Genomic DNA, 26,439 nt, shown 5'->3' with positions numbered 1-26,439 from the left:
CATCTCGGAACTCATCACATAATAATTGATGAATTGGCTTTGCAAATATGAATATCGACACGATCAATTATTTGTGTGTTTGCCCAATTATTCACACTTTAGGGCGCCTGGTAAAAAATTCCAGTGTTTATTTAGCATCTGAAGGAATGCTGCCTAGGCTCAAAGGTCTTCATGTTAGAAGTTAACACTCAATGTAACCCCCCACCCCCACACCCTCTCCCTCACCCCTGCGACAAGTGGACGGAAAGTTGCCGGACAAGATGAGAGGTTTACAGTAAATGGACACTCCCGCGTCGCAGCTCCGGGAGGATCAGGGCAAAATAGGGCGTGGTGGATTTTGTGGTGACAGCTCTGAGCATTTGCATCCCCAGAAAACTTTGTGCAGAGTAAATATTTGCTTTCAAGAGAGCAGGCGGGATTGGTCGCCGCGCGTTTAGATTTCAATTAGTTTAGCTGAGAAAGCCCAAAGGGGAAGGTTAACCATGGAGCCTCCGCTAATGTGTCTGATCATCTTAACGGCGTTAGCTTGCTCAACCGGTAAGACCCGTCGTCGCATCTTTTCAAATTAATCAAGAGCGACCGATCTAAACCGCCCCCGTTTTGACCTCCAGATCGTGCGGAGGGTCAAGCCATCACCGCCACGCAGAACCCGATCGCCGTAGGGAGCAACGTCACCCTTTTTAGCCAGAATCAAGTCACCACGGGCGCGTGGCTTTTCAACAACAACCTGGTGGTGATCATTTTCCCCGGAGGTGCGGTCACCGCTGCCGACTGGACGGGGAGGGTCCAGTTCAATTCCACAACTTCGGCGTTGACGCTGACTTCGCTCAGCTTGGCGGAATCCGGCACGTATACGCTGCAGGATGTGGGTTCCTCCGCTTCGCAGTTAGTGCTGTCGGTTCAAGGTAAGGAAGTGGTAGAAGACGCCCGTGTTGACCGAAAGCTCGGGGGTGGCGACGCGTCTTTCGGGCGAAGTGGGTTGTTTGCTAAAATCGGATACATCGTCCCCTTTGACGGTAAACATGATTAAAAATAGAAGATGGACGAATTACTGTACAAATACAGTGATACCTTGGCTTACGAAATTAATTGGTTCCCAGTCAGAGTGTGTATCTCAAACATTAATTTCCCATAAGAAACCATTAAAATAAGAATAATCCGTTCCCAGGTCCCCATAAAATATGCAGACCTGGGATATATATATATATATATATATATATATATATATATATGTATATGTATATATATATATGTATATGTATATATATGTATATGTATATATATATATGTATATGTATATGTATATATATATATATGTATATATATATATATATGTATATATATATATGTATATGTATATATATATATATATGTATATATATATATATGTATATGTATATATATGTATATATATATATATATATATATATATATGTATATGTATATATATGTATATGTATATATATATATATATGTATATATATATATGTATATGTGTATATATATATATATATATGTATATATATATGTATATGTGTATGTATATATATATATATATGTATATATATATATGTGTATATGTGTATATATATATATGTATATATATATATGTATATGTATATGTGTATATATATGTATATGTGTGTGTGTATACACACACACATAAAATGACGCAACGGCTTGGATCTGGGCCACATTTAAATAATCAGGCTGCACGCTTCTGGGCTACGTAACATAATGCGGCGGCCCCATAACTGGCCCACATAAAATGATATGGCGGCCTCGGATTTGATCCACATAAAATGACGTGGTGGCCCGGATCTGGGCCACATTTAAATAATCAGGCTGCACGCTTCTGGGCTACGTAACATAATGCGGCGGCCCCATAACTGGCCCACATAAAATGATATGGCGGCCTCGGATTTGATCCACATAAAATGACGTGGCGGCCCGGATCTGGGCCACATAAAATGACGTGGCGGCTCGGATCTGGGCCACATTTAAATAATCAGGCTGCATGCTTCTGGGCTACGTAACATAATGTGGCGGCCCAGATCTGGGTCACATAAAATGATCTGATGCCAGATCCGGGCCCTGAGCCTTGAGTTTGACACCGGTGCTGTTGCTACTTGACAGAAGTTGACTCTAGTCGGCAATTTTACGACTTCCAACTCTACTAGATGAAAACTTTTGAGACTTGGCTCGAACGGAGCACAGGTGACACAGATCGAGACGAGTCGTTCCAGTTTACAGTTCAGACGCGGCACTGTTAACATAGTGCACCATCCAAGTATTTTATTTTGCCGTTTTTATTCCCATGAAATGTGTTTTTTTTATGTAGGCCACGCCAAAAACAAACCACTTATCTGTCTCTCTAAAATTCTGCGGCTATCTTGCACACAGCCGCTGGCTGTTCCTGACGCTTTGCTCTTGGGATTTTTCTCATCCAATCAAAATGACGGCAGCCTAAACGTTGACGCCCTTACAGACCTTCAGAATCTGTCGAATTCTACACGTCGTTATACAAATACAGCATTTTATTTATTTTAACAAATTCACTCCGTGATCCCTGGCTTGTGCCAGACATCATCTATGAACTATTTATTTACTGTCCATTAGCTATCTAGCTAGCTATTAGCTATCTAGCTGACTGGCTGTAAACTGCCTAGCTGGCTAGCTGTTGTCTATCTGGCTATCTATTAACTATTTGTTGGCTAGCTAGCTAGCTTTCTATCTATTTAAGTTACTTCCGGGTTGAGTGAACGCTGGCGCGTGTGGCTGCCGCTGCTCACCCACAAAAAATGTTATCCTGTGACTGTAAAGTGACCTTGAGAGTTTTCAAAGTGCTTACAAATGAAATTGATTATTATTATTGTTATTATTATTATTATTATTATTATTATTATTATTATTATTATTATTATTGTTATTATTTCTCCACAGAGCCGATTTCGGGCGTGTCCATGACCACCAACGGCACCGACCTGGTGGAATTCAACGACACGGTGACGCTAACCTGCGCCGTGGTCACGGGCACTTCCCTTTCCTTCCAGTGGCTCAACGACACGGCCGAGGTAACGCCCGGCGAGTACGTCCAGTTCGACGCCGACGGCTCGTCGCTCACCCTCGTCAAAGTGACACGTTACGACGAGGGACCGTTCGAGTGTAACGTGACCAACGGCATCAGCCAGGGAATCAGTTCGCCGGCGCAATTCAACATCAGCTGTGAGTAACAAGCATCGTTGCGGCGCTGATCAAACCACGAATCGTGATTGGGTTGTGGCGGTAGCTTTGCGTCAATGCGGAAAGGAAAAAAGTTACATGATGAAGTCAATTTCGCCTTCGAAATCTGTGAAATAGAGCAGTGGCGTTTTTGGCAGCCATCTTTGTTTTGGGGTTTGGGTGAACAAATGCTCATTAGTCTTAAAAACATTGTTTTCAGTCATAAGTATTTAATAGTTTTACTTGTCAAAAAGGTTTTAGTCTTAGAGTACTTTTGCATTGCGATAAAATCTGCGAAATAGAGAAGTTTCATACTTGGCAGCCATCTTTGTTTTGGGCTTTGGATGGAAAAAAATGCTCATTACTCTTTGACATTTTTTTCAGTCATTAATATTGAATATATTTAGTTGACAAAAGTCAACAAAGCTATGGTCTTACAGTACTTCTGTATTTGAAGAAAATCTGTGAATTAGAACAGTGTCGTATTTGGCAGCCATCTTTGTTTTGCTCTTTGGATGAGAAAATGTTGATTACTCTTAAAAGCATTTTAGTCAGCCGTAAATATTTTATAGTTTTAGTTAACGCAAAGCCAAAAAAAGGTTTTAGTCTTACAGTAATTTTCTATTGGGAGAAAATCTGCGAAATAGAGCAATGTCATATTTGGCAGCCATCTTTGTTTTGGGCTTTGGATGAAAAAATGCTGATTTGATTACATTTTGAGAAAATGCTGAATACTCTTAAAACATTTTAGTGAGTCATAAATATTTCATAGTTTTAGTTGACAAAAAAGTCAAAAAGGTTTTAGTCTTACATTACTTTTGTATTTGGAGCAAATCTGCGAAATAGAGCAGTGTCGTATTTGGCAGCCATCTTTGTTATGCTACTTTTGCTCTTTGGATGAGAAAATGTTGATTACTCTTAAAAGCATTTTAGTCAGCCGTAAATATTTTATAGTTTTAGTTAACACAAAGCCAAAAAAAGGTTCTAGTCTTACAGTAATTTTCTATTGTGAGAATATCTGTGAAATAGAGCAGTGTCATATTTGGCAGCCATCTTTGTTTTGGGCTTTGGATGAAAAAATGCTGATTTGATTACATTTTGAGAAAATGCTGAATACTCTTAAAACATTTTAGTGAGTCATAAATAGTTCATAGTTTTCGTTAACAAAAAGCCAAAGAAAGGTTTTAGTCTTACAGTAATTTTCTATTGGGAGAAAATCTGCGAAATAGAGCAATGTCATATTTGGCAGCCATCTTTGTTTTGGGCTTTGCATGACAAAATGCTGATTATTCTTAAAAAGAGTTTAGTCAGTCATAAATATTCAATAGTTTTAGTTGTCAAAAAGTCAAAAGGGTTTTCCCCCACATTATTATGACATAATTTTAACATGTTAAGGATACATAATGCCCCGGAATATGAATCAAGCAAAATATCAATATGGCGTGTTTTGATAGGTTCTAATAAGTGCAAGATATTTTCCTACGTGTATGTTCAAAGTGCATCGGTGAAGTAAAACTTTAATTTATTAATGTATTAATTTTTTGGGTTTGTTTTGATTGAATATGCTCTATAATTTCTGTAACACGATTTCCCCTACCTCTCATTCATCCAGATGGACCCACAGGCGCCGCCGTGACAGTCACACCGCCATTACAAACCCACATCACAGGCTCACACATCACCCTATCGTGCTCGGCCGAGTCCAAACCAACCCCGACGATCCAGTGGACGCTGGACGGGATGAACCTCAACCACACCGGGGCTCAACTTGATCTACCGATGGTTGAAGAGAGCCATTCGGGCGACTACCGCTGTCACCTGTTCAACCCGGTCACATCCAGGTTTAGCAGTGCAAGCGCCATGATCAGGATTTTGAGTAAGGTTATTCATCCGGGACGCTTGAAAACAGACGTGGGGGTTGTCTGTTTGTGTGTTCTCCTGTTTCTGATGAGTCTGAATGTGATCTATGACGGGAAAATACAGTGATACCTTGGCTTACGAACGCTTTAGCTAACTAACGTTTCACCTTACGAACGTTAAATTCGCGGTAATATAATCTTGGCATACAAACTATTTTTCGGGAAACACATGGAGCGCCATAATGAGTGATGTGTTGTTCGCGAACGAGCTGGTTCTTGGAGCCCCTCTCTTCCCCGCCCCCAGTCTTTGGTTAAAGCTACACGTGATTGGTCAAGATCCGTGGTAGATGCAGGACACACGCAGCAGTGAGCAGGGGAAGGGGTTAAAGAAACAACACACACACACACACACACAAAAGGGAGTTGACAGCTTAAAAAAAAAAAAAACAAACAAAAGTGAAATGGATAGAAAACACCATGAAATTTGGACTCGTTTCAACTTTATTGATAGTTCAAAGGCAGAGTGTAGACTGCAAGGTTAAAATATCCCATCAATCAGGCTCCGCTCTGGCGACCCCTTGAAGAAAAGAAGAAGAATCAGGCTCCACAAATAACCTACACAAGCCATCTATACAATTTGAAGCGAACATACAGAGCTCCTTGAGACACAAGCTATCCATTCCATTAAGCCATCAACGACCATCACAAAGGTAAATAAAATGACTTTATTATGCAGTACATTTATTATGCAGTTATTTCTTTGATTGCAATACCATAGAACATTTATTATACATAAAATAAGGTATATTGTGCGTAGTTTTAACATTTATTTAGTTGAAAATTAAGTCTTATGGGGACCTGGGAATGGATTATTCTCATTTTAATGGTTTCCTATGGGAAATTAATGTTTGGAATACACACTTTTCACCTTACACACACTTTCTAGGAACTAATTAAGTTTGCCAAGGTATCACTGTAGTGGATTCTGATTTTACAACTCACTGCTGACCTGGATGCCCGGCGTCAGGAAATGATCTGACTCCCGACAAAATAAGAGGGCGATACTGGATGGGATGAATGGATTTTGTTGTTGTCCCTAAACTTTGATGATAGCGCCCGCATGTCATAACACATCAACTTGGTTCTATCCCAAACAAAAGTCTTGGTGGTTTCATGCGGGGCTTACATGCCGAACTGGTTTTCATGTTCGGGAATGATCAATTCAATCTCGTACCATTTGAGAACGAAACTAACAACATAACATCTTGTTTTTTTTTATTTCAACGATACTTTCCAATAAACACGAATCCATCCCACAGCGCCCATAACAGCCGTATCGGTGAACCACACGGGCGGAGTGGCGGTGGCCGAGCAGCCGTTCACTCTCAACTGTCACGTGACCGGAGAGGTAGACTTTATCCAATGGCACAAGGACGGTCACCCGGTGTCCGCCGACAACGCCACCATCTTTGATGCCGAGAACCGGACGCTGACTCTGAGCCCGGCCCAGCCCGCAGATGCTGGCCAGTATCAGTGTCGGGCTTCCAACGCTGTCAGCAACATGACCAGTAGTCCGTATACCTTGGAAGTCTACTGTAAGTCAAAACGTTTGTTCCACTGACAAATAGCTATCTACTGTATTAGCTATCTGGCTTGCTGGCAAGCTATCTAGCTAGCTATCTATTAGCTATATAGCTATATATCTAGCTCGCTATTAGCTATGTCCTTGAGAGTTTTGAAAGGCGCTTATTCATACAATGTATTATTATTATTATTATTATTAGCTAGCTCGCTAGCTAGCTTTCTATCTATTTGAGTTACTTCCGGGTTGAGTGAACGCTGGCTCTTATGGCTGCCCCTGCTCACCCACAGAAAAACTTATCCTGTGACTGTAAAGTGACCTTGAGAAATTTGAAAGGCACAAATACAATGTATTATTATTATTATTATTATTATTATTATTATTATTATTATTATTATTAGCTAGCTATTAGCTTGAGAGTTTTGAAAGGCGCTTATTAATACAATGTATTATTATGATTATGATGATGATGATTATTATTATTATTATTATTATTATTATTATTATTAGCTGGCTAGCTATTAGCTATGTACTTGAGAGTTTTGAAAGGCACTTATTAATACAATGTATTATTATTATTATTATTATTGTTATTATTATTATTATTATTATTATTATTATTATTATTATTATTATTATTATTATTATTATTATTATCAGCTAGCTTTCTAAAGTGTCCTTGAGAGTATTGAAAGGCGCTTATAAATGAAATGTATTATCTATCTATCTATCTATCTATCTATCTATCTATCTATCTATCTATCTATCTATCTATCTATCTATCAGCTATCTGTTAGTTATCTATTAGCTATCTATCTAGCTATTAGCCTATCTATTTGAGTTACTTCCGGGTTGAGTGAACACTGGTGCGTATGGCTGCCGCTGCTCACTCACCCACAAAAAAACTTATTCTGTGACTATAAAGTAACCTTGAGAGATTTGAAAGGCGCTTATAATTACAATGTATTGTTATTATTATTATTATTATTAGCTATCTAGCTAGCTAGCTTTCTATCTATTTGAGTTACTTCCGGGTTGTGTAAACGCTGGAGCGTGGGGCTGCCAATGCTCACCCACATAAAAACCAATCCTGTGACTGTAAAGTAACCTTGAGTGATTTGAAAGGCGCTTGTAAATGAAATTTATTATTATTATTATTATTATTATACTTAAGAATGGTTTATCGGTACGGTATGTCTTACCGTATGACGAAACAGCTCATGTTGTTTCATCATCCTAATGTAAGCCATATCGTACTTGCTTTTATTTTGAAGATGGCCCAGACACGCCGGTGATCACGGCTCCCTCCTTGGCCCTGGCTGGAGACCAAGTTCTCCTCAATTGCTCCAGTAACTCCCATCCTCCGAGCATGTACAAATGGATTTTAAATGACACCGAAGTAGCAAACACCGCCGAGTACCTAACGGGACCATTAGGATTGAACATGAGCGGGATGTACACCTGTATGGCTTTCAACAATGTCACGGGAAGAAACAGCAGCAACTACCACATGCTCACCGTTTTAGGTAAGTCAAGCGGCTTGTTTTGGACCGGGTGGGTGGTGGGGGGGGTTGTGGTTCCTCAAATATTGTGACACCTGTACGTTTTAAAATTAATTGATTCTGGAAGAAATGTCTGAACAAGAAAAGTTCGGAAGCCGAGACGCGTTTTCCATGTAAATGGCCTAATTCGTTCCAAGGCCTCCCAAATTCAGACATAAATGTTTCCTGATGCATGAAATCCATCAAAATATGGAACAAATACATGTTACAATTTAATTATTGTACAATATGTGAGAGTCGGGCGTAATTTAAAAAACAAAGAATCGAGAAAATATGAAAAATTATGATTTAACTATGTGCTTATTGATTTTTACCAACCCTCCCCAAAGTCTATACAGTGATACCTTGGTTTACGAACATTTTTGGTTTACGAACATTACATTTATGAAAATTTTACCTTCGGGATACACACGGAGCGCCACAATGACTGATGTGCTGTTGGCGAACGAGCCCGTTCTCCTAACAAGAAATTGGCACCCAACTTATTTTTTTTGCCCTTTAGTCCCCACCCCCAGTCTTTGGTTAAAGCCACGTGATTGATCAAGAACGCAGCAGTGGGGGGGAGGGGGTTAAATATTAAAGAGACAGGCAGACGAAAGAGAGAGAGTGATAAAATGGATATAAACCAGTGAAATTTGGACTCCTTTCAACTTTGATAGTTCAAAAGCAGAGTGTACACTGCAAGGTTAAAATATCCCATCAATCAGGCTCCACAAATAACCCGCACAAGCCATCTGTACACTTGATGCAAAAAGCTATCAACCCAGCTCAACAGAACACAATTGATAAGGAACGAGGTAAAATTAGCGCAGAGAAAGCACCTACAAGGGATCATTCGTCAAGATGGTGAAAGAAGGCTACGTTCCTCATTAAGTGTTTAATGCTGATGAAACCGGTCACTCCATTCCATCAAGCCATCAACGACCATCACAAAGGTAAATAAAACGACTTTATTATACCGTACGGTTTATTTCTTTAATTATACAGTAAAGTCTCGTGATATCGATATCGGATATATCGATAGTCCCGGTTATATCGATACTATTTCTATGCACGCACGGAGAAAATTATATGCAAACAGGGTCGGATATATCGATAGTCCCGGTTATATCGATATTTTTTCGGACTCCCTTGAATATCGATATAACGAGACTTTACTGTAATACCATAGCACATTTATTATACATAAAATATGTATATTTTGTGTAGTTTTAAGGCTTAGAAAATTAGAAAGTAGAAAATTGTGTTTTATGGGGACCTGGGAACGGATTATTCTCATTTTAATGGTTTCCAATGGGAAATTATTTTTTGGGATACACACTTTTTGCCTTACACACTCTGTCCGGCAACCAATTAAGTTTGTAAGCCAAGGTATCACTGTACTTGAAGCCCCCAGTCCACTGAATGAGGAATTTCTGTATATCATAGTTGTCCATGTTAGCGCTGTGTTACAGCTTCAGGTGTTGTTAAAGCGCTATATAAATCAAGATGTATTGTATTGTATCTGTATATTTCTCCAGCTCCGGTTAGCATGGCCTCGGTCATGACATCTGGTGCACATCCGATCCTGGACCACGTCTTCAACCTCACCTGTGAGACTGTCGGAAACGTGGATACCATCATCTGGATGCAACATGGCGCCCCACTGTACCCGGACGGCAACATAAGCCTCTCTTTGAATAACGCCACCCTTACTTTTGACCCTGTGTCCATGTCCAACACTGGGAATTACACGTGCGAAGCTTCCAACCCTCTCAGCAGCCTCACCAGTGACATTTATACCCTCAATGTCATATGTAAGATGTTTGTTTGTTTGTTTGTTTGTTTGTTTTTATTTGTGTTTTTATTTGTGTTTTTATTTATTCGTGTGTTCATTCGTTTTATTTGTTTGTTCTATTTTTATGTATTTGCTGATCTGTTTATTTTACTTATGTATTTGTCTGTTTATGTATGTATGTATGTATTTATTTATTTATTTATTTATTTGTGTTTATTTCTATGTTTTTATTGTTTATTGGGATTATTTATTTGTGTTTATTTCTTTTTTTTAATTTATTTTATTTATTTGCTTAGCTATTTATTTGCTTGTTTTTTTCTTCATTTGTTTATTTATTTTTGTTTGTTTTGATTATTTCTTTTTAATTGTATATGTTTATTTAATTGTGTTTTGTGTTTTTTTATTTTTCATTTATTTGCTTATCAGTTTATGTATTTGTTTGTTTATTCATGTGTTTATTTATTTGTCTATGTATTTATTTGAGAATTTGTGTTTGTTTGTTTTTGTTGTTTGTGTGTTTATCTAGTTGTTTTATTTTTTTGTTATCTTTTCATTTAGTTTCTTAGCTGTTTATTTGCTTATTTATTTGTTTTTTCATGTATTTGTTTATTTTTTAATTTATTTGCTTAGCTGTCTATTTGCGTGTTTGTTTATTTTTTATTCATTTGTTTATTAATTTGTGTGTTTATTTGTATGTATATTTATGTATTTATTATTTCTTTTTATTTGTGTTTTATGTATTTTTATTTTGTATTTATTTGCTTATCAGTTTATGTATTTGTTTTTTATTCATTTGTTTATTTCTTTGCGTGTCTATGTATTTCAGTGTTTTTATTTCTTTGTTTTTGTTGTTTATGTGTTTTTGTATTTGTGTTTTATTTGTTTTTTATTTTAATTTATTTGCTTCGCTGTTTATTTATTTTCTTATTTATTTGTTTTTTTCATTTGTTTATTGTATTTGTGTGTATATGTATTTATGTCATTATTTTTTTTGTTTATTTATTTGCTTATTTGTGTATTACTTTGTTTATTTATTTGTGTTTATTTACATGTTTATTTGTTCATTTATTTATACTCCACTGTGTTTATCAAGCATATTAAAACAACTATCGAGGAAAAACAAATTTATACAACAACAAAACTATAAATTAACAACAAAGATAAGACAGACCACAAAAACGATAAAACTACAAATCAAGTCTCACGCTGAGTCAAAATACAGAAAATAAAAATTAGTAGTTTACATACAACAATTTGAAATTTTGGAATGGAATTTTGCATGTTTGATTTGCTTTCACGGGCCGAATAAAATGATGTGGTGGGCCAGATTTGGCCCCCGGGCCTTACCTTTCACATCTATGTTTTAGATGGACCGGGTGTACCAAACGTCACCTTCCCTATTGTGGCGCTGGAAGGAAGCAACGTCACACTCAACTGCAACGCCTCGTCGTACCCGGAGAGCCAATACACGTGGTTCTTCAACGGCACCCCCGTGGCTAACACCTCCGTGTACGTAGCAAATGATCTCAACGCAAACATGAGCGGGACGTACACTTGCACGGCCCGCAACGCCATCACCGGTGACAACAGCTCCGCCGACACCATGTTGACCGTTCTTGGTGAGACTTTGTGAATATTTTCAGCATTTTTCAGAATTCTGCCATAGTTTGGCCTTGTTTCCTCCACAAGTACCCTTTATTTATAGATATATATATATATATATATATATATATATATATATTGTATGTTTGTATATATATCTTTGTATATATATGTTTATATATATGTTGATATATATATATGTTTTAATAATAATACATTTTAAGCGCCTTTCAAAGCTCTCAAGGACACTTTACAGTCACAGACAAGCATAGGTACTATAATAAATAAAATACAATCACAAATACAATAAATAAAATACAATTATAAATAGAAACAAGAGAGAGCTACACAGAAAACGTACAGAATTTGTATATATTATTATTATTATTATTATTATTATTATTATTATTATTATTATTATTATTATTATTATTACCTGACTGCTACCTAGCTGGCTATCTATTTGCTATCTATTATCTATCCGGCAGGCTATCTAGCTGGCTATCTATTAGTTATACGGCTATCTAGCTAGCTGTCTATCTATGAGCTATTTATTGGCTATCTATTAGCTAGCTAGCTTTCTATCTATTTGAATTACTTCCAGGTTGAGTGAACGCTGGCTACGGTTATTATGATTATTATGATTACTACTTGACTGGCTATCTAGCTAGCTACCTAGCTGGCTATCTATTTGCTATCTATTAGCTATCTGGCTGGCTCGCTAGCTATGTAGCTGGCCATCTATTCATTATACGGCTTCCTAGCTAGCTGTTTATCTATTAGCTATCTGGCATGCTCGCAAGCTATCTAGCTGGCTATTAGTTATACGGCTATCTAGCTAGCTGTCTATCTAATAGCTATTTATTGGCTATCTGTTAGCTAGCTATCTTTCTATCTATTTGAGTTACTTCCGGATTGAGTGAACGCTGGCGCTTGTGGCCCACAGAAAAACTGATCCTGTGACTGAAAAGTGACCATGAGAGTTTTGAAAGGCGCTTAAAAATGAAATGTATTATTATTATGTCCTCCTAATAACACTTGTGTTTTTTTTTTTTTTGGGGGGGGGGGGGGCTTTCTTTCAGAAAAAATTAAACATGTACACATAGAAGTGCCCATACATCCTCCCGTGGAAGGATATTCCCACATGCTGACGTGCAACATATCCGGACCTGCTGACGAAGTCTTATGGCTAAAGAATGGAACTCACCTAATCACGGACTCTAGGATAGAGTTGTCCATGGATAATCGGACCATCACGTTCAACCAACTGCACCGTAACGATTCCGGACAGTACCAATGCTGGGCTATAAATGCGGTTCAACAACTACCAAGTCCTCCTCACCTGCTCAATGTAAACTGTAAGTATGACGAAGTAGCGGTCGGGTCGTCATTTTTTTTTTTATTTTTTTATTTTTTTTTTGCACTTACTGCCATAAGTAACAATGTACAATGATACCTTGGCTTACAAACTTAATTGTTCCCAGACAGAGTGTGTAAGGCGAAAAGTGTGTATCCCAAAAATTAATTTCCAATAGGAAACCATTAAAATGAGAATAATCCGTTACCAGGTCCCCGTAAAACATAATTTTCTAAAACTACACAAAATATACCTTATTTTATGTATAATAAATGTGCTATGGTATTATAATTAAAGAAATAACATGTACTGTCTAATAAAGTCGTTTTATTGACCTTTGTGATAGTCGTTGGTGGCTTGAATTTCTACCAGCCAGTCGACCAAAGACAGAAACTGGTCCATTGGGTGTGTAAATTTTTGGATAAATGCATTTCTTTTTTTTAACACAATGATTAACTCATTCACTGCCAGACAATGTGCAAAAATGTGTCACCAGTTTGGAATTGTCAAGCAAAAAAAAAAAAAAAAAAAAAAAAAAAACATGCGGGGAGCAAAAATTACTTGATTGTTGGTAGCATATGATAAACATGTATTATGATAAAGCATATTTTTGAGTAAAACATGAGAAAATACAAATAATCTTTTTTTTAACACTACAATATACAGTAAAGTCTCGTTATATCGATATTCAAGGGAGTCCGAAAAAATATCGATATAACCGGGACTATCGATATATTCGACCCTGTTTGCATGTAATTTTCTCCGTGCGTGCATAGAAATAGTATCGATATAACCGGGACTATCGATATATCCGATATCGATATAACGAGACTTTACTGTATTTCCGATGTGTCAAATCATGTCTAGATAGATAGTTAATAATAATACATTTGATTTATAAGTGCCTTTCAAAACTCTCAAGGTCACTTTTCAGTCACAGGATAAGTGTTTTTCTGTGGGTGAGCAGCGGCAGCCACACGCGCCAGCGTTCACTCAACCCAGAAGTAACTCAAATAGATAGAAGGCTAATTGCTAGATAGATAGCTAATAGATAACTAACAGATAGCTGATAGATAGATAGATAGATAGATAGATAGATTTCATTTATAAGCGCCTTTCAATACTCTCAAGGACACTTTACAGTCAGCTAAGTAACTCAAAAAGATAGAAAGCAAGCTAGCTAATGGATAGATGACAGTTTGTTTATTCAAATTGAAATAAATTGCACGGCTTTTATGAACATTTACCCAAAACCGACTTTTCCTTTACCGGTTGCAGTTGGACCGGAGGCTCTGATGGTTTACGGTCCATCGATGGCTGTGGAAGGACAGTCGGTAAACTTCAGCTGCTCGGCGGTGTCGCTTCCTGACAGCCACTTCAGCTGGTGGCTCAACATCAGCCTGGTTGCCAACAGCTCCGTTTATGTGACTCCTCCTCTGACGCTCAACATGAGCGGACAATATACCTGCCTGGCCCGTAATCCCGTATCGGGCAAGAACACCACCAGAGATCTGATGCTCCATGTCATTGGTAAGAAGACGCAGCAGTAGTAGTAGTAGTAGTACTTGTGATTATTTATCAAAAGAATACAATCGGCCAGATTTCGTGTGCTAAGAATGTAGTAATAATAATAATAATACATTTCATTTATAAGTGCCTTTCAAAACTCTCAAGGACACTTTACAGTCACTGGATTTTTTTTTTCTGCGGGTGAGCAGCGGCAGCCACAGGCGCCAGCTTTCACTCAACCCAGAAGTAACTCAAATAGATAGAAAGCTAGCTAGCTGATACAGTAATAACAATAATACATTTCATTTATAAGTGCCTTTCAAAACTCTCAAGGACACTTTACAGTCACAGGATATTTTTTTCTGCGGGTGAGGAGCGGCAGCCACAGGCGCCAGCTTTCACTCAACCCGGAAGTAACTCAAATAGATAGAAAGCTAGCTCATAGATACAGTAATAATAATAATACATTTCATTTACAAGTGCCTTTCAAAACTCTCAAGGACACTTTACAGTCACAGGACTTTTTTTTTCTGCGGGTGAGCAGCGGCAGCAACAGGCGCCAGCTTTCACTCAACCCGGAAGTAACTCAAATAGATAGAAAGCTAGCTAATAGATACAGTAATAATAATAATAATACATTTCATTCATAAGCGCCTTTCAAAATTCTCAAAGACACTTTACAGTCACAGGATATTTTTTTCTGCGGGTGAGCAGCGGCAGCCACAGGCGCCAGCTTTCACTCAACCCGGAAGTAACTCATATAGATAGAACGCTAGCTAATAGATACAGTAATAATAATAATACATTTCATTCATAAGCGCCTTTCAAAATTCTCAAAGACACTTTACAGTCACAGGATATTTTTTTCTGCGGGTGAGCAGCGGCAGCCACAGGCGCCAGCTTTCACTCAACCCGGAAGTAACTCAAATAGATAGAAAGCTAGCTAATAGATACAGTAATAATAATAATACATTTCATTCATGAGCGCCTTTCAAAATTCTCAAAGACACTTTACAGTCACAGGATATTTTTTTCTGCGGGTGAGCAGCGGCAGCCACAGGCGCCAGCTTTCACTCAACCCGGAAGTAACTCAAATAGATAGAAAGCTAGCTAATAGATACAGTAATAATAATAATACATTTCATTTATAAGCGCCTTTCAAAACTCTCAAGGACACTTTAGTCACAGGATATTTTTTTCTGCATGTGAGCAGCGGCAGCCACACACGCCAGCTTTCACTCAACCCGGAAGTAACTCAAATAGATAGATAGCTAGCTAATAGATACAGTCCTAATAGATAGAAGACCAACTCCAAGCTGACTAGTAAGGGGGCAACTTTGGCGGACGTTCTTTACATATAACAGTAATTAATTTAAAATCGTTTCAGTGAGCCACTCTGTGTTTCAAATTGGCTTTTTTTTTCATTTTAATTTTAACTCATTCACTGCCAGACAATGTGCAAAAATGTGTCCACTCCAGTGCCAGGGTTTTTGTCATTTTCACTCAAAAATCGTATTTTGCATTGGATTGGATTAGATGTGCTTTTATTCGTCTAGCTGTGGAGAATTTTACATTTCACAGCAGCAAAGTTATGAAAGGAAGAGGAAAGGAAAGAAAGAAGTAGAAAACCAAAATACAGGAGCTGCTGGAAAGGCAGCCATTCTCGCGGCGCCATCTTGAAGTAAAAAAAAAAAAAATAATAATAATAAATAAATAATATACAGTAAAGTCTCGTTATATCGATATTCAAGGGAGTCCGAAAAAATATCGATATAACCGGGACTATCGATATATCCGATATCGATATAACGAGACTTTACTGTATATAAATAATAACACAGAGATTCATTCGTTCTTGGTCCATATCTTTCTGTACATACTTCAGAGGACATCAAGTCGGTGATGGTGAGAAACGACACGATTCCAATCGATGGCTACAACTTCACGCTAACCTGCGTGGTGGATGGGCCGTATACATCCATCAATTGGACGAAGGATGGCTCGCATCTGGTGGCGACCAATCACTCCCGATACTACATGGATGAAAATAGGCTCCACTTCGCACCCTTGACGCCCGATGACGACGGCATGTACGAGTGCGTCGCCAGCAATATGGTTGGTCCTCACCCGAGTCCGCAGTACAAGCTGCTGGTCTACTGTGAGTAGGAATTTACAAAGTACGGACGTGTCTATATGGGGGGGTTGTCATTTTTAGTGGACGTCTTTGTGAAATAAGATCGAAAAGCCTTGTTTCACTTCCTCAAAATATTTCTACCTCTTCCCGCATGACTCCTCTACTTTTTGTTCTTATGCGTACCGGTGTATAAGGTGCACCGGAATATAAGGCGGAACCAATGGTTTATTTTCAAACATTTTCCATCTTCAATGAATGAAAAAGGTTTTCTAAATGTAATACAGTGATACCTTTGCTTACGAACTTAATTGGTTCCCAGACAGAGTGTGTAAGGTGAAAAGTGTGTATCCCAAAAAATTATTTCCCATTGGAAAGCATTAAAATGTGAATAATCCGTTCCCAGGTCCCCATAAAACATAATTTTCTACTTTCTTATTTTCTAAGCCTTAAAGGACAACCGACGTCACTTTTTTTGTTTCTTAATTGATATCAGAAAAAAACGTTTTATAGCATCTAAAATACCCAAAACACGCAGTATGATATTTTTATTCAAATGCAAAACACCAATAAAAATGACTTAGTGTCCAAAATCTGCAAAAAATTGAGCTGCGAATTGGGCATTTTCAGAAAGTCCCGCCCCCAGTTCATGACGTCACGCCAAGACGTCTTGCATTGCTTGTGAATCCAAACAATGGCTTCAGATTCGGAGAATATGCTTTCTTGTTACACATCCAGTTATGAATATGATTCAAATAGTTCTGAAGAGGAAAGCATACATGTTTGCAATCAATTAAATAATTTATTCCGTGCCATTTTGAGGCAACATTGGGGAGAAACGATCACCAGAAAAGTGGCACAAAATGGCGACCTCCTGTGGCCTCCTCCGTTTCCACAGGCTGATAAATTCCTTATATGGAGCTTGGACACCCTCTTCTGGCGGCTTTTGGGTGCAACACAAGGTTTTCAGACCAAACAATACAGCAAAATTCATTGACGTGATGGAAGGACTGCTACAATGTGTCCTTTTTTTTCGGTCAGTGGGCGTTCCTTTAGTGACGTCACGTACGGACTCGTCACCAACTCAAAAACAAGACTTCCTGAATGTTCAGCGCGAGTCTTAAAACATAAAATATAGCTATATGCGGTGGAATCTTTTTAAAATACGCTCAGTAGAAGTCATTTGAAGCCATTTTACAAATTATGAACACAACTTGTGCGGAGACGTCGGTTGTTGTACCTTATTTTATGTATAATAAATGCGCTATGGTATTATAATAAAAAAATAAAACTGGACTGTGTAATAAAGTTGTATTATTTTCCTTTGTGATGGTCGTTGATGGCTTGATGGAATGGAGTGGCCGGTTTCATCAGCAATAAACGCTTGATGAGCAACGTAACCTTCTTCTTTCACCATCTTGAGGAATGATCCCTTTTAGGTGCTTTCTCTGCGATAATTTTACCTAGTTCCTCATCAATTGTGTTCTGTTTAGCTGGGTTGATACCTTTTGCATCAAGTGTACAGATGGCTTGTGCGGGTTGTTTGTGGAGCCTAATTGATGGGATATTTTAACCTTGCAGTCTACTCTCTGCCTTTGAACTATCAAAGTTGAAACGAGTCCAAATTTCACTGTTTTCTATCCATTTTGTCACTCTCTGTCATCTGCCTGTCTCTTTAATGTTTAAACCACCTCCCCTCACTGCTGCGTTCTTGACCTTATAATGTGGTGTGCCTTATATTTTGAAAACTTTGGTATATTTATATATTATATTTGAAAAACTGAAAAATTGAAGGTGTGTCTTATAATCCGGTGCGATTTATATATGGAAAAAGTTTGAAAAAAAAACACCATTCATTGGGGGTGCGCCTTATATTCCGGTGCGCCTTATACACGGGAAAATATGGTAGTCAAACCCCTTTCTTGCTTCTTTTTAAAACTAGCCCTTAATCTAATTTTTATTCTTTCAACTCGACCTCGAGCCGGAATCTCTTCTACTCTTTTCAGCCATCTACTGTAAATATATTCGCTTCTAGCTACGGGTGCACCGTATTAAGCTAGCATTCTCATCCTCTTACAGACGGCCCGATCAGCGTGACTATCTCGGGTCCAGACTTTTCGACGAGCGACTTCACCATTTCCATCACATGCGAAGCCGATTCGAGGCCGCAAAGCGAGTTCCAGTGGTTCCTAAATGACGTTCCGTCGTCGGTCGTCGGTGTCGGCAGCATCATCCAAATCCCATTGTTGGTGTCCAACTACACGTGCAAGGCGACCAATCCTGTCAGCAACGTCACTTTGTCTCACACAAAGTCACTCAACCCTTTCGGTGAATATGAATCGTGTTTTAAGGGCGACGCATTAAATCAGGGGTGTCAAAGGCATTTTTAATGAGATAAATGTTTGCAATTGATTAAAGAAGTCTTTCTGTATCAATTCGAGTCATCTGGGCTTCAATGTAGCGTCCCAGAAGATGCACAAGATGGTGCACAAGCTCCATTAAAAATTGGCTGATTTGTGTGTTACCGCAATTAGTAGTCTTGGTGTGACACACAACTATTCACCATCGTTTTATTTATGTGTTTTACCTTCTATTTTCGCCATCAACACGATGTTTTCACACCAAACAAAGTACCCAAAATGCATTGTATGTCGCTTTCTCGGTCAGGGGCGTTCCTTCAGTGACGTAGGGTGAGGACTCGCTCAGTAGAAGTCATTTGAAGTGATTTTACAAATTATGTACACAACTTGTCCGAAGGCGTCGGTTGTCCTTTAAATTGACTGATTTTTTTTGTTTTGTTTTTGTTGTTGTTGTCTTTCAGGTTCCGCTTCTGCCTTCCATTCGCCATCCCAAAAAGTGCTCGTGATCGTCAGCGTTTTTATGATGCAGGTTTTCTTCAACTGAACACATCCCCCATCCCCCACCCCCCCCAAAAAAAAATCTTGATCAATTTGTAGGTATCAAAATACGAGGGCCAGGCGTCCTCATTTGGGGTTGTTTGGAGAAAATGCACAAATATTTAACGATCTGAGATTATTTTTTTTTTCAGTTTTCATGGCAGCCTGTTGTGATTATCGCTGTCACTGCGGTGAACCACATTTTTTTCACCTTGATCACGATCAATTCTTGCACTTCTTCCACCCACCCACCGCTGCGACGACCCCCAAGTCACGTGAGATCAAACTGTGCGTGTGTGTGTATGTGTGTGTGTGTGTGAATTTTATCATGCGTTGATTTGTAGTATTTATTTCTAAATCAGTAAACCTTGGAAGACTGGTTGACTTTGTTGTCTTATTAGTTTTGAATGACGGGTAAATGCAGGGATGAATATTACAGATCTACAAAAGTAAAATGTCCCCAAAACTATAAAGTTTGAAGTTAAAAAAATAATACAGACTAATGCTACAAAAGTAAGTTGCAGCTATTTTCTATGTTCATTCCTTTCATAACTTTGCTGCTGTGAAGTGTAAATAGACTAATAAAAGCAAATCCAAATCCAATCCAAATGTCCCTCAAAAAAGTAGTTATTTTTTTAGTAATTAGTAAATTAGTTTCTGTCTTACCAACGCGAATAAGAAAAAAAAATAATGTTGACTGTTGTATTTTTTCCGCCATTTTGTGGCAAGTAGTATCTATAAACGCTTAAAATAAAACGTTTTTTTTTGTATTTCAGTTCCATTTGAAACAATACGTGTTACAATATAACTTCCAAGCACACATTGTAGTTACTGTCTTACCAACGCGAATAAGAAAAAAAATAATGTAGATTGTTGTGTTTTTACGCCGAAAGGGGAATACCTTATTGGCCAAAACACCGACTCAGAGCAAAATATTACTTTTCAGCCATCTTGTGGCAAGTAATATCTATAAACGCTTAAAAAAAAACATGTTTTTTTTTGTATTTGAGTTCCATTTGAAACAATATCTGTTATAATATAACTTCCAATCACACGTCGTACTTTCTGTATTACCAACGCGAATAAGAAAAAAATAATGTTGAATGTTGTATTTTTACGCCGAAAGGGGCCGTCCGACTAAGAGCAAAATACTACTTTTCCGCCATCTTGTGGCAAGTAGTATCTAGAAACGCTTAAAAAACGTATTTTTTGGGGGGATTTCAGTTCCATTTGAAACAATACCTGTTATAATATAACTTCCAAGCACACGTAATACTAGTGGGCCTCAATCGGCAGTACATATGCACCTAAAAGCTAGCAACCACTCATTTGACGACAATGAGTTTAAAATCTTAGCGAAAGAAAATAGATGATTTGAAACGGGAGTAAAAGAAGCAATTTTCATAAAACAGCGAAATCCTTCACTAAATCGCCATGGTGGGGTGAGGTTCAATTTGGATCATTCCTACAACAGACCTCTTAGGCAACATAGGCTTGGTTATGCTGATGAGGTGATACCAGAGCAAATGGGCAGTACAACAGACCTCTTAGGCAACATAGGCCACCGCCACGTCTGGAGAGTAGGGATATATATAGGGCCAAAACTACCAGCAAAAAAAAAAAAAGTTCGCTGACTAAGCCTCTTGGATAAGAAGCAACACGTCCGGCACCTCCAAAGAAGTACAGATGACGGCTGAAGAAACCTTCTCATCGATGGACCACTCCTGTACAACTGAGACCTTACACAGACGTATGCCCCAATAATGTATTTTGGTTCATTTCAATCACTTCAGTCGATTTTGACAATCTAGTCAAATCGGGCCCCATCCATTTTAGAATTTGGCCCCCTTTTCAGATGCATCCCTGTGAATTGAGGAAGGTGGGGGTTAAACTGATCATGGTGCTATCTACAATTCTCAGAAGTTGCTTAGGTAGCATGCGGTATCAACATACAGGAGGCATCAGGGCGTGGGCTAAATAACACAAAAAAAAAGCTGCTGTCTTTTTTTTAATTTATTTTCTGCTCAGAAATAGAAGCGGCGACATATTCCAGAGGGCCAAATTCGACATACAAGACGCATAACGGCCTCTCATCTGTTGCTTTGAAACATAAAAAGTGCCGGAGGACAACGATGATATTGTAAAGACAAGGTAAACACGGGACAAAAACAAAAAAAAAAAACAGACATTGGGGACTGAAAGCGGGACGTGACTCTTTCTCTCTAGTGTTTCACATTTGTTTCACTAAACCTTTTGGTCCCGGTTATCTGTAACAGTGATTAAAAACCATGACGGCAACAGTCATTGATTCTTGATGTTATTCTTGCTAAGCTAGCAGAGTGTGAAGGACCGGTGCGATTCATCAATGTGTATATATGTATATACAGTGATACCTTGGCTTACGAACTTAATTGGTTCCCAGAAACAGTATTATAGGCGAAAAGTGTGTATCCCAAAAAATAATTTCCCATAGGAAACTATTAAAATGAGAATAATCCGTTCCCAGGTCTCCATAAAATTTTCTACTTTCTAATTTTCTAAGCCTTAAAACTACACAAAATATACCTTATTTCATGTATAATAAACGTGCTATGGTATTGTAATTAAAGAAATGAAATGTACAATATAATAAAGTCGTTTTATTTACTTTTGTGATGGTCGTTGATGGCTTGATGGAATGGAGTGGCCGGTTTCATCAGCATTAAACGCTTGATGAGGAACGTAGCCTTCTTTCACCATCTTGAGGAATGATCCTATTTAGGTGCTTTCTCTGCGATAATTTTACCTAGTTCCTCATCAATTGTGTTCTGTTTAGCTGGGTTGATAGCTTTTTGCATCAAGTGTACAGGTGGCTTGTGCGGGTTATTCGTGGAGCCTGATTGATGGGAATTTTAACCTTGCAGTCTACACTCTGCCTTTGAACTATCAAAGCTACGTTCTTGACCAATCACGTGGCTTTAACAGATGACTGTGGGCAGGGAATAGAGGACCAAAACAAGCCGGCTGCCATTTTCTTGTTAGGAGAACAGGCTCGTTCGCGAACGACACATCACTCATTGTGGCGCTCTGTGTTTATCCCGAAAAAAAGTTCATATGTCAAGGTTAAATTTTCATACATTTAATGTTTGTAAGCCAAGGGGTTCGTAAACTGAGGTATCACTGTATGTGTTTGTGTGTGTATGTCTCCCTCAGTTGTCGGCAGATTTCTCGAGCATGGATTTGAGGTGCGCATGCAGAGGTTCGCACACCGCCTGGTAGGCCTGCGGGCTGAGGTGAAGGTAGTCGTACATGTCCTGGTGGGAGATGCTGCCGTTGGAGTGCACAAAGCCTGGGTCCACGTTCAGGAAGGAGGCGTGAGGAAGGTAGGTGACGGCTTCCCGTACCAACCGGTTCACCTTGGCGTTGCGCTCCCGTAACGGGTTCGGGGATTTACCTCTCGGTAGGAGTCCCTGCGGTTAGGATTCGGAAGCATTGCTGTAATTGTCACTTCAAAGGAATGTATTTTTTAAACTCAAAATGCTATTGATTATTCAAAATCTTCCTTTATACATTTAAAGCTATTCATAACCTTGCCCCCCTTACCTTCAAATTTCTATTCCCTCAGATCCTCTTCCTCCCTCCACCTCTGTATGCCCCCCCTGACCGTCTCAGCACAATGGGGGACAGGGCTTTCAGCTGCTCTGCCCCCAAACTCTGAAACTCACTTCCATCCAACATTCGTAACATCGATTCTCTTCCCACCTTCAAATCCCATCTCAAAACCCACCTATTTAAAATCACATTTTCTGTGTAGCTCTTTCTCTTGTATCTATTTAGAATTGTATTTCATGTCTTGTATTCTATTTAATATAGAACATAAGCTTGTCTATTATGGGTTAAGTTATTTATATTATATGCTTGTCTGTGACTGTAAAGTGTCATTGAGAGCTTTGAAAGGCGCTAAAAATGAAATTATTATTATTAATTATTATTATTATTATTATTATTATTATTATTATTATTATTAAGACCACTTACGAGTACAAGTGTGTGAGCATGCGGCAGCTTGTTTTTGATCACTTGGACGATTTCCATGATGCCTCCGCAGATCTGCTCCGCAGTATGTCCGCGATTTTGAGTTCCTACCCAGAGCACGACAATCTGAAGAGAGAAAAAGGGAGACGATAACGTCACGGAACCCTTGTGGTGAGAATGACTGGGATATACAAAAATACCTTTGGACTGATGTGGTCCAGTTCACCGTTGGTCAGTCTCCAGAGGACGTGCTGGGTGGCATCACTGTCCACCCCGAAATTGAGGGCGTGGAGTGGGGAGAAGAGTTGTCGCCACACCTGCAACAGTCCCAAAGAAAAAAACAAAAACAAATCAAGCTTCAACACAAGCGCACATTTGGGGCAAAACAATGGACATTTCTTACCCCAAACTGATGCATGAGCTGCACCAGAAAGTCTCCAACGAAGAGGACGTCGGGTTCTTTGTCTTTGCTGTCGGACAGGAAGCGGTTGTGCTGCACACACATACACTCCGTAGAACTATCACTTACAAGAAGTGGTATTATGGAGGATTATTTTTGTGATATCACAACAGTCATGTATTTGTCTCCTTGAAAACAAAACACATGATGTGTGACAGTGTGATTTCGTCACGAAGGAGATAGACGCTGGGACAGAAACCCACCATCGACATCCATCGTCCGTCTCCCTGGGTATCCTCACAGAGGGTGGGTGTGGCGGCCGGATTCCGCTCGTCGGCGCTCATAGCTCAGCCTCGATTTGTGACTCAAAGCCGGCACGTATGGCTTCGGCACTTTCTGTTTCACCGACAAAAGAAAATAAAACACCCAGTTAACAAAGTACGAACACGGCTAACAGAGCGCTTGCTCAACACGCCAATTAAATTAGCAATAGCAGCTAGCGTTTCTGTTTCGTGTTAGTTTTTAAATTCAAAAGTATGCGATTTGTTTAATCTTCCGCGTTAAAAATCTGCGTTACATTATATATTGGGGTAAACATTCCTAAACTTACATGCAAGTGGAATAAAGATAATTATTTTGTGCAAAATCCCATCGTCTCCCAAAAATTCCGTTTCCGGAAGTCAAGTTTCAGGCTCACGACGCGTACCATAGCTCCCCGTGGGGCAAAACCACAGTCTATTTTAAAACATTTCGCTTCGTTCGAAGTAATTTACAACCACGATTCACTGTTGGAGGAAAAAAATGGAATATATGATATGTGGGCAATGGGCTTAATTCTCTATAAATGATAAAATGGAAGCAAAGGAGCTCATTTGGCACACTTCCCCCCCAAGAATGTCTCTATGGGCCGGTCCTGTCTCGTTGGAACTTTGAAGAGCACCACCGCTGCTCTCGCCTAGCGCATAACCAGGACGCGACGGTTATTTTTTTATTACATTTTTAAAATACTTTTATTCAACCGTTTGTACGAAAAAAATGCCGTTAATTGAGCCATACTGTCTATTTCCCTTTATTTTTATCTTCGGAAAGAGCAATTCGGGTCATTTAAACCTTCCTCGTTAAAGTACGTCAGATTATATATTTGAATAAAATAGCGAACATTTGCATGTTAAATAAAGGTAATGAAGGAGATTGAAAAACCCGTCATCCTCCGATATGGGATGATTGCTTCCCCTGGAGGTAAAATTTAAATTTACAGTTATTCGAAACACTTAATGTCCTTGGTGGTACATGTATTTTACAACTCTTAATCAAAATGAGCGAAAAGTAAATATTACATTTTAAACACTGTTTTTTAAAAACTTGTTTAAATAGGAAGATGACAGAAAACTCCCGGGAGGAACGTGATACTAAACCTGTCCACTGCAATATTTAAGAGCGTCACTGCTGCGCTAAAAGTGCATCTGTAGCGTCGTGTTGAGAAGGACCGTTTCAAGTTTTTGAAAAAGTCGCTGTGAGGTAGGTCAAACTATTGGATGTTCTTTTTTTCATGTTTATGATTATCTCCGGATTCAGCCATACCTAGCTCAAAGTTGATCGTAACTAACTTGGACAGAGTGTACTAACTTCTTTCTGGTGCGTCTTCAATTAAAATTACACCTGTTGGGCTTCACCTCCAAACGGCTAACGGGCGTGCTCAGTTGCACCATTTCTGATCCCTCGTGCAGGGTGTTTTTTTTGTTATAAATATGACAAATGTGGATTGGTTTGCAGGCGCGGAGGCTTCAGATCTGATCCGTCACTTGTTCTAACTTTGCTGACATCCGCTAGATGGCGACCTTTCCAATCTGTAAGTAACGGGGACGTTCGATTGAGTAACTGCAATGAAGACACATTAGCTACTCTTGCACACGCAAGAAATCAATGTCCTGTTTTTTTGGTATTTATTGAACGATACGAAATGATTTTGAATCTTATGCTGCGGAGCTGCGTTGTCATTCACATCGCAGTAATTTTTGGTAATCCCAGCAAATTTGTGTGGTTGTTTTAAACACTGTATACAGACGCTTTGAACGCGATACGTCCTGAACTATCGTTCGCAAGGTGAATTCGTTCGTAAGTTGCTTCAGTGCTATATTTTGTATGGAATGTATGTGTAAGGCTTATATAAGTATGATTCAGTATGTTATGTATGATATAAGTATGTTAAGGCAACCAACCAACTTACTATAAAACAATAATAATAATGCATTTCATTTATAAGCGCCTTTCAAAACTCTTGAGGACACTTTACAGTCACAGGATATTTTTTCTGCGGGTGAGCAGCGGCAGCCACACGCGCCAGGGTTCACTCAACCCGGATACTTACATACTTACAATAAGACGACTAATCGCAAAAAAAAAAAAACATTGTTGCGAAGTATTAAGGATTGATAATCAGAATATATAACTGAACAACACTTTAAAATAAAGTCATTGATGTACCTACCATAAATACTCCCTTGCTTAATTTATGGTAAATATCACT

At 38.7% G+C, this 26,439-nt stretch overlaps 3 protein-coding genes across 5 annotated transcripts in view; 2 read left to right on the top strand and 1 right to left on the bottom strand.

The window, feature by feature from the left end:
* The first annotated feature begins 269 nt into the window (after positions 1-269).
* Positions 270-19,882, top strand: LOC148897090 (cell adhesion molecule CEACAM5-like). Its single transcript, XM_088999667.1, has 13 exons — positions 270-537; positions 612-905; positions 2,944-3,225; positions 4,835-5,098; positions 6,401-6,676; positions 7,938-8,189; positions 9,746-10,021; positions 11,370-11,621; positions 12,687-12,962; positions 14,240-14,491; positions 16,356-16,628; positions 18,681-18,929; positions 19,423-19,882. Exons 1-13 carry the CDS (start codon positions 483-485, stop codon positions 19,503-19,505), a joined length of 3,084 nt encoding a protein of 1,027 aa, XP_088855793.1. The 5' UTR covers positions 270-482; the 3' UTR covers positions 19,506-19,882.
* A 1,611-nt stretch (positions 19,883-21,493) lies between these two features.
* pafah1b3 (platelet-activating factor acetylhydrolase, isoform Ib, gamma subunit) lies at positions 21,494-24,824 on the bottom strand. 2 transcript variants are annotated; one of them, XM_088999687.1, is made up of 7 exons: positions 24,523-24,824; positions 24,176-24,308; positions 23,916-24,005; positions 23,713-23,829; positions 23,516-23,638; positions 22,932-22,947; positions 21,494-22,826 (listed from the first exon to the last, which is right to left on the bottom strand). In XM_088999687.1, the coding sequence occupies exons 2-7, from the start codon at positions 24,254-24,256 to the stop codon at positions 22,687-22,689; spliced, it is 567 nt and encodes a 188-aa protein (XP_088855813.1). In that variant the 5' UTR covers positions 24,257-24,308; positions 24,523-24,824; the 3' UTR covers positions 21,494-22,686. The 2 variants fall into 2 exon arrangements, with proteins under 2 accessions (XP_088855813.1, XP_088855811.1); XM_088999685.1 differs by having other exon boundaries at positions 21,494-22,947; positions 24,523-24,796.
* Positions 22,720-26,439, top strand: part of prr19 (proline rich 19) — a 7,830-nt gene continuing 4,110 nt past the window's right edge. The window contains exons 1-4 of one of the 2 annotated variants that reach the window (XM_088999670.1): positions 22,720-22,860; positions 23,586-23,683; positions 25,287-25,430; positions 25,686-25,761. In XM_088999670.1, the coding sequence (XP_088855796.1) occupies positions 25,743-25,761 (19 nt within the window). In that variant the 5' untranslated portion in view covers positions 22,720-22,860; positions 23,586-23,683; positions 25,287-25,430; positions 25,686-25,742. The remainder of the gene's footprint in view (positions 22,861-23,585; positions 23,684-25,286; positions 25,431-25,685; positions 25,762-26,439) is intronic. The other variant, XM_088999671.1, reaches the window with a different exon arrangement.

The sequence above is a fragment of the Hippocampus bargibanti genome, linkage group LG06, assembly GCF_051943395.1.
Source record: "Hippocampus bargibanti isolate YZ-2025 linkage group LG06, ASM5194339v1, whole genome shotgun sequence".
NCBI lineage: Eukaryota > Metazoa > Chordata > Actinopteri > Syngnathiformes > Syngnathidae > Hippocampus > Hippocampus bargibanti.
This window is presented reverse-complemented; position numbering and strand designations above follow the sequence as displayed.

Bases quoted from the DNA above. Each gene is read 5' to 3' on its own strand.
- LOC148897090 (XM_088999667.1), top strand. From the start codon at position 483: ATGGAGCCTCCGCTAATGTGTCTGATCATCTTAACGGCGTTAGCTTGC. The intron at 3,226-4,834 runs GTGAGTAACAAG...TCATTCATCCAG, and splicing joins GGCGCAATTCAACATCAGCT to ATGGACCCACAGGCGCCGCC. The intron at 10,022-11,369 runs GTAAGATGTTTG...TCTATGTTTTAG, and splicing joins TTATACCCTCAATGTCATAT to ATGGACCGGGTGTACCAAAC.
- pafah1b3 (XM_088999685.1), bottom strand. From the start codon at position 24,256: ATGAGCGCCGACGAGCGGAATCCGGCCGCCACACCCACCCTCTGTGAG. The intron at 23,639-23,712 runs GTATTTTTGTAT...TTCTCTCTTCAG, and splicing joins TGGACCACATCAGTCCAAAG to ATTGTCGTGCTCTGGGTAGG. The intron at 22,948-23,515 runs GTAAGTGGTCTT...TCCTAACCGCAG, and splicing joins ATGCTCACACACTTGTACTC to GGACTCCTACCGAGAGGTAA.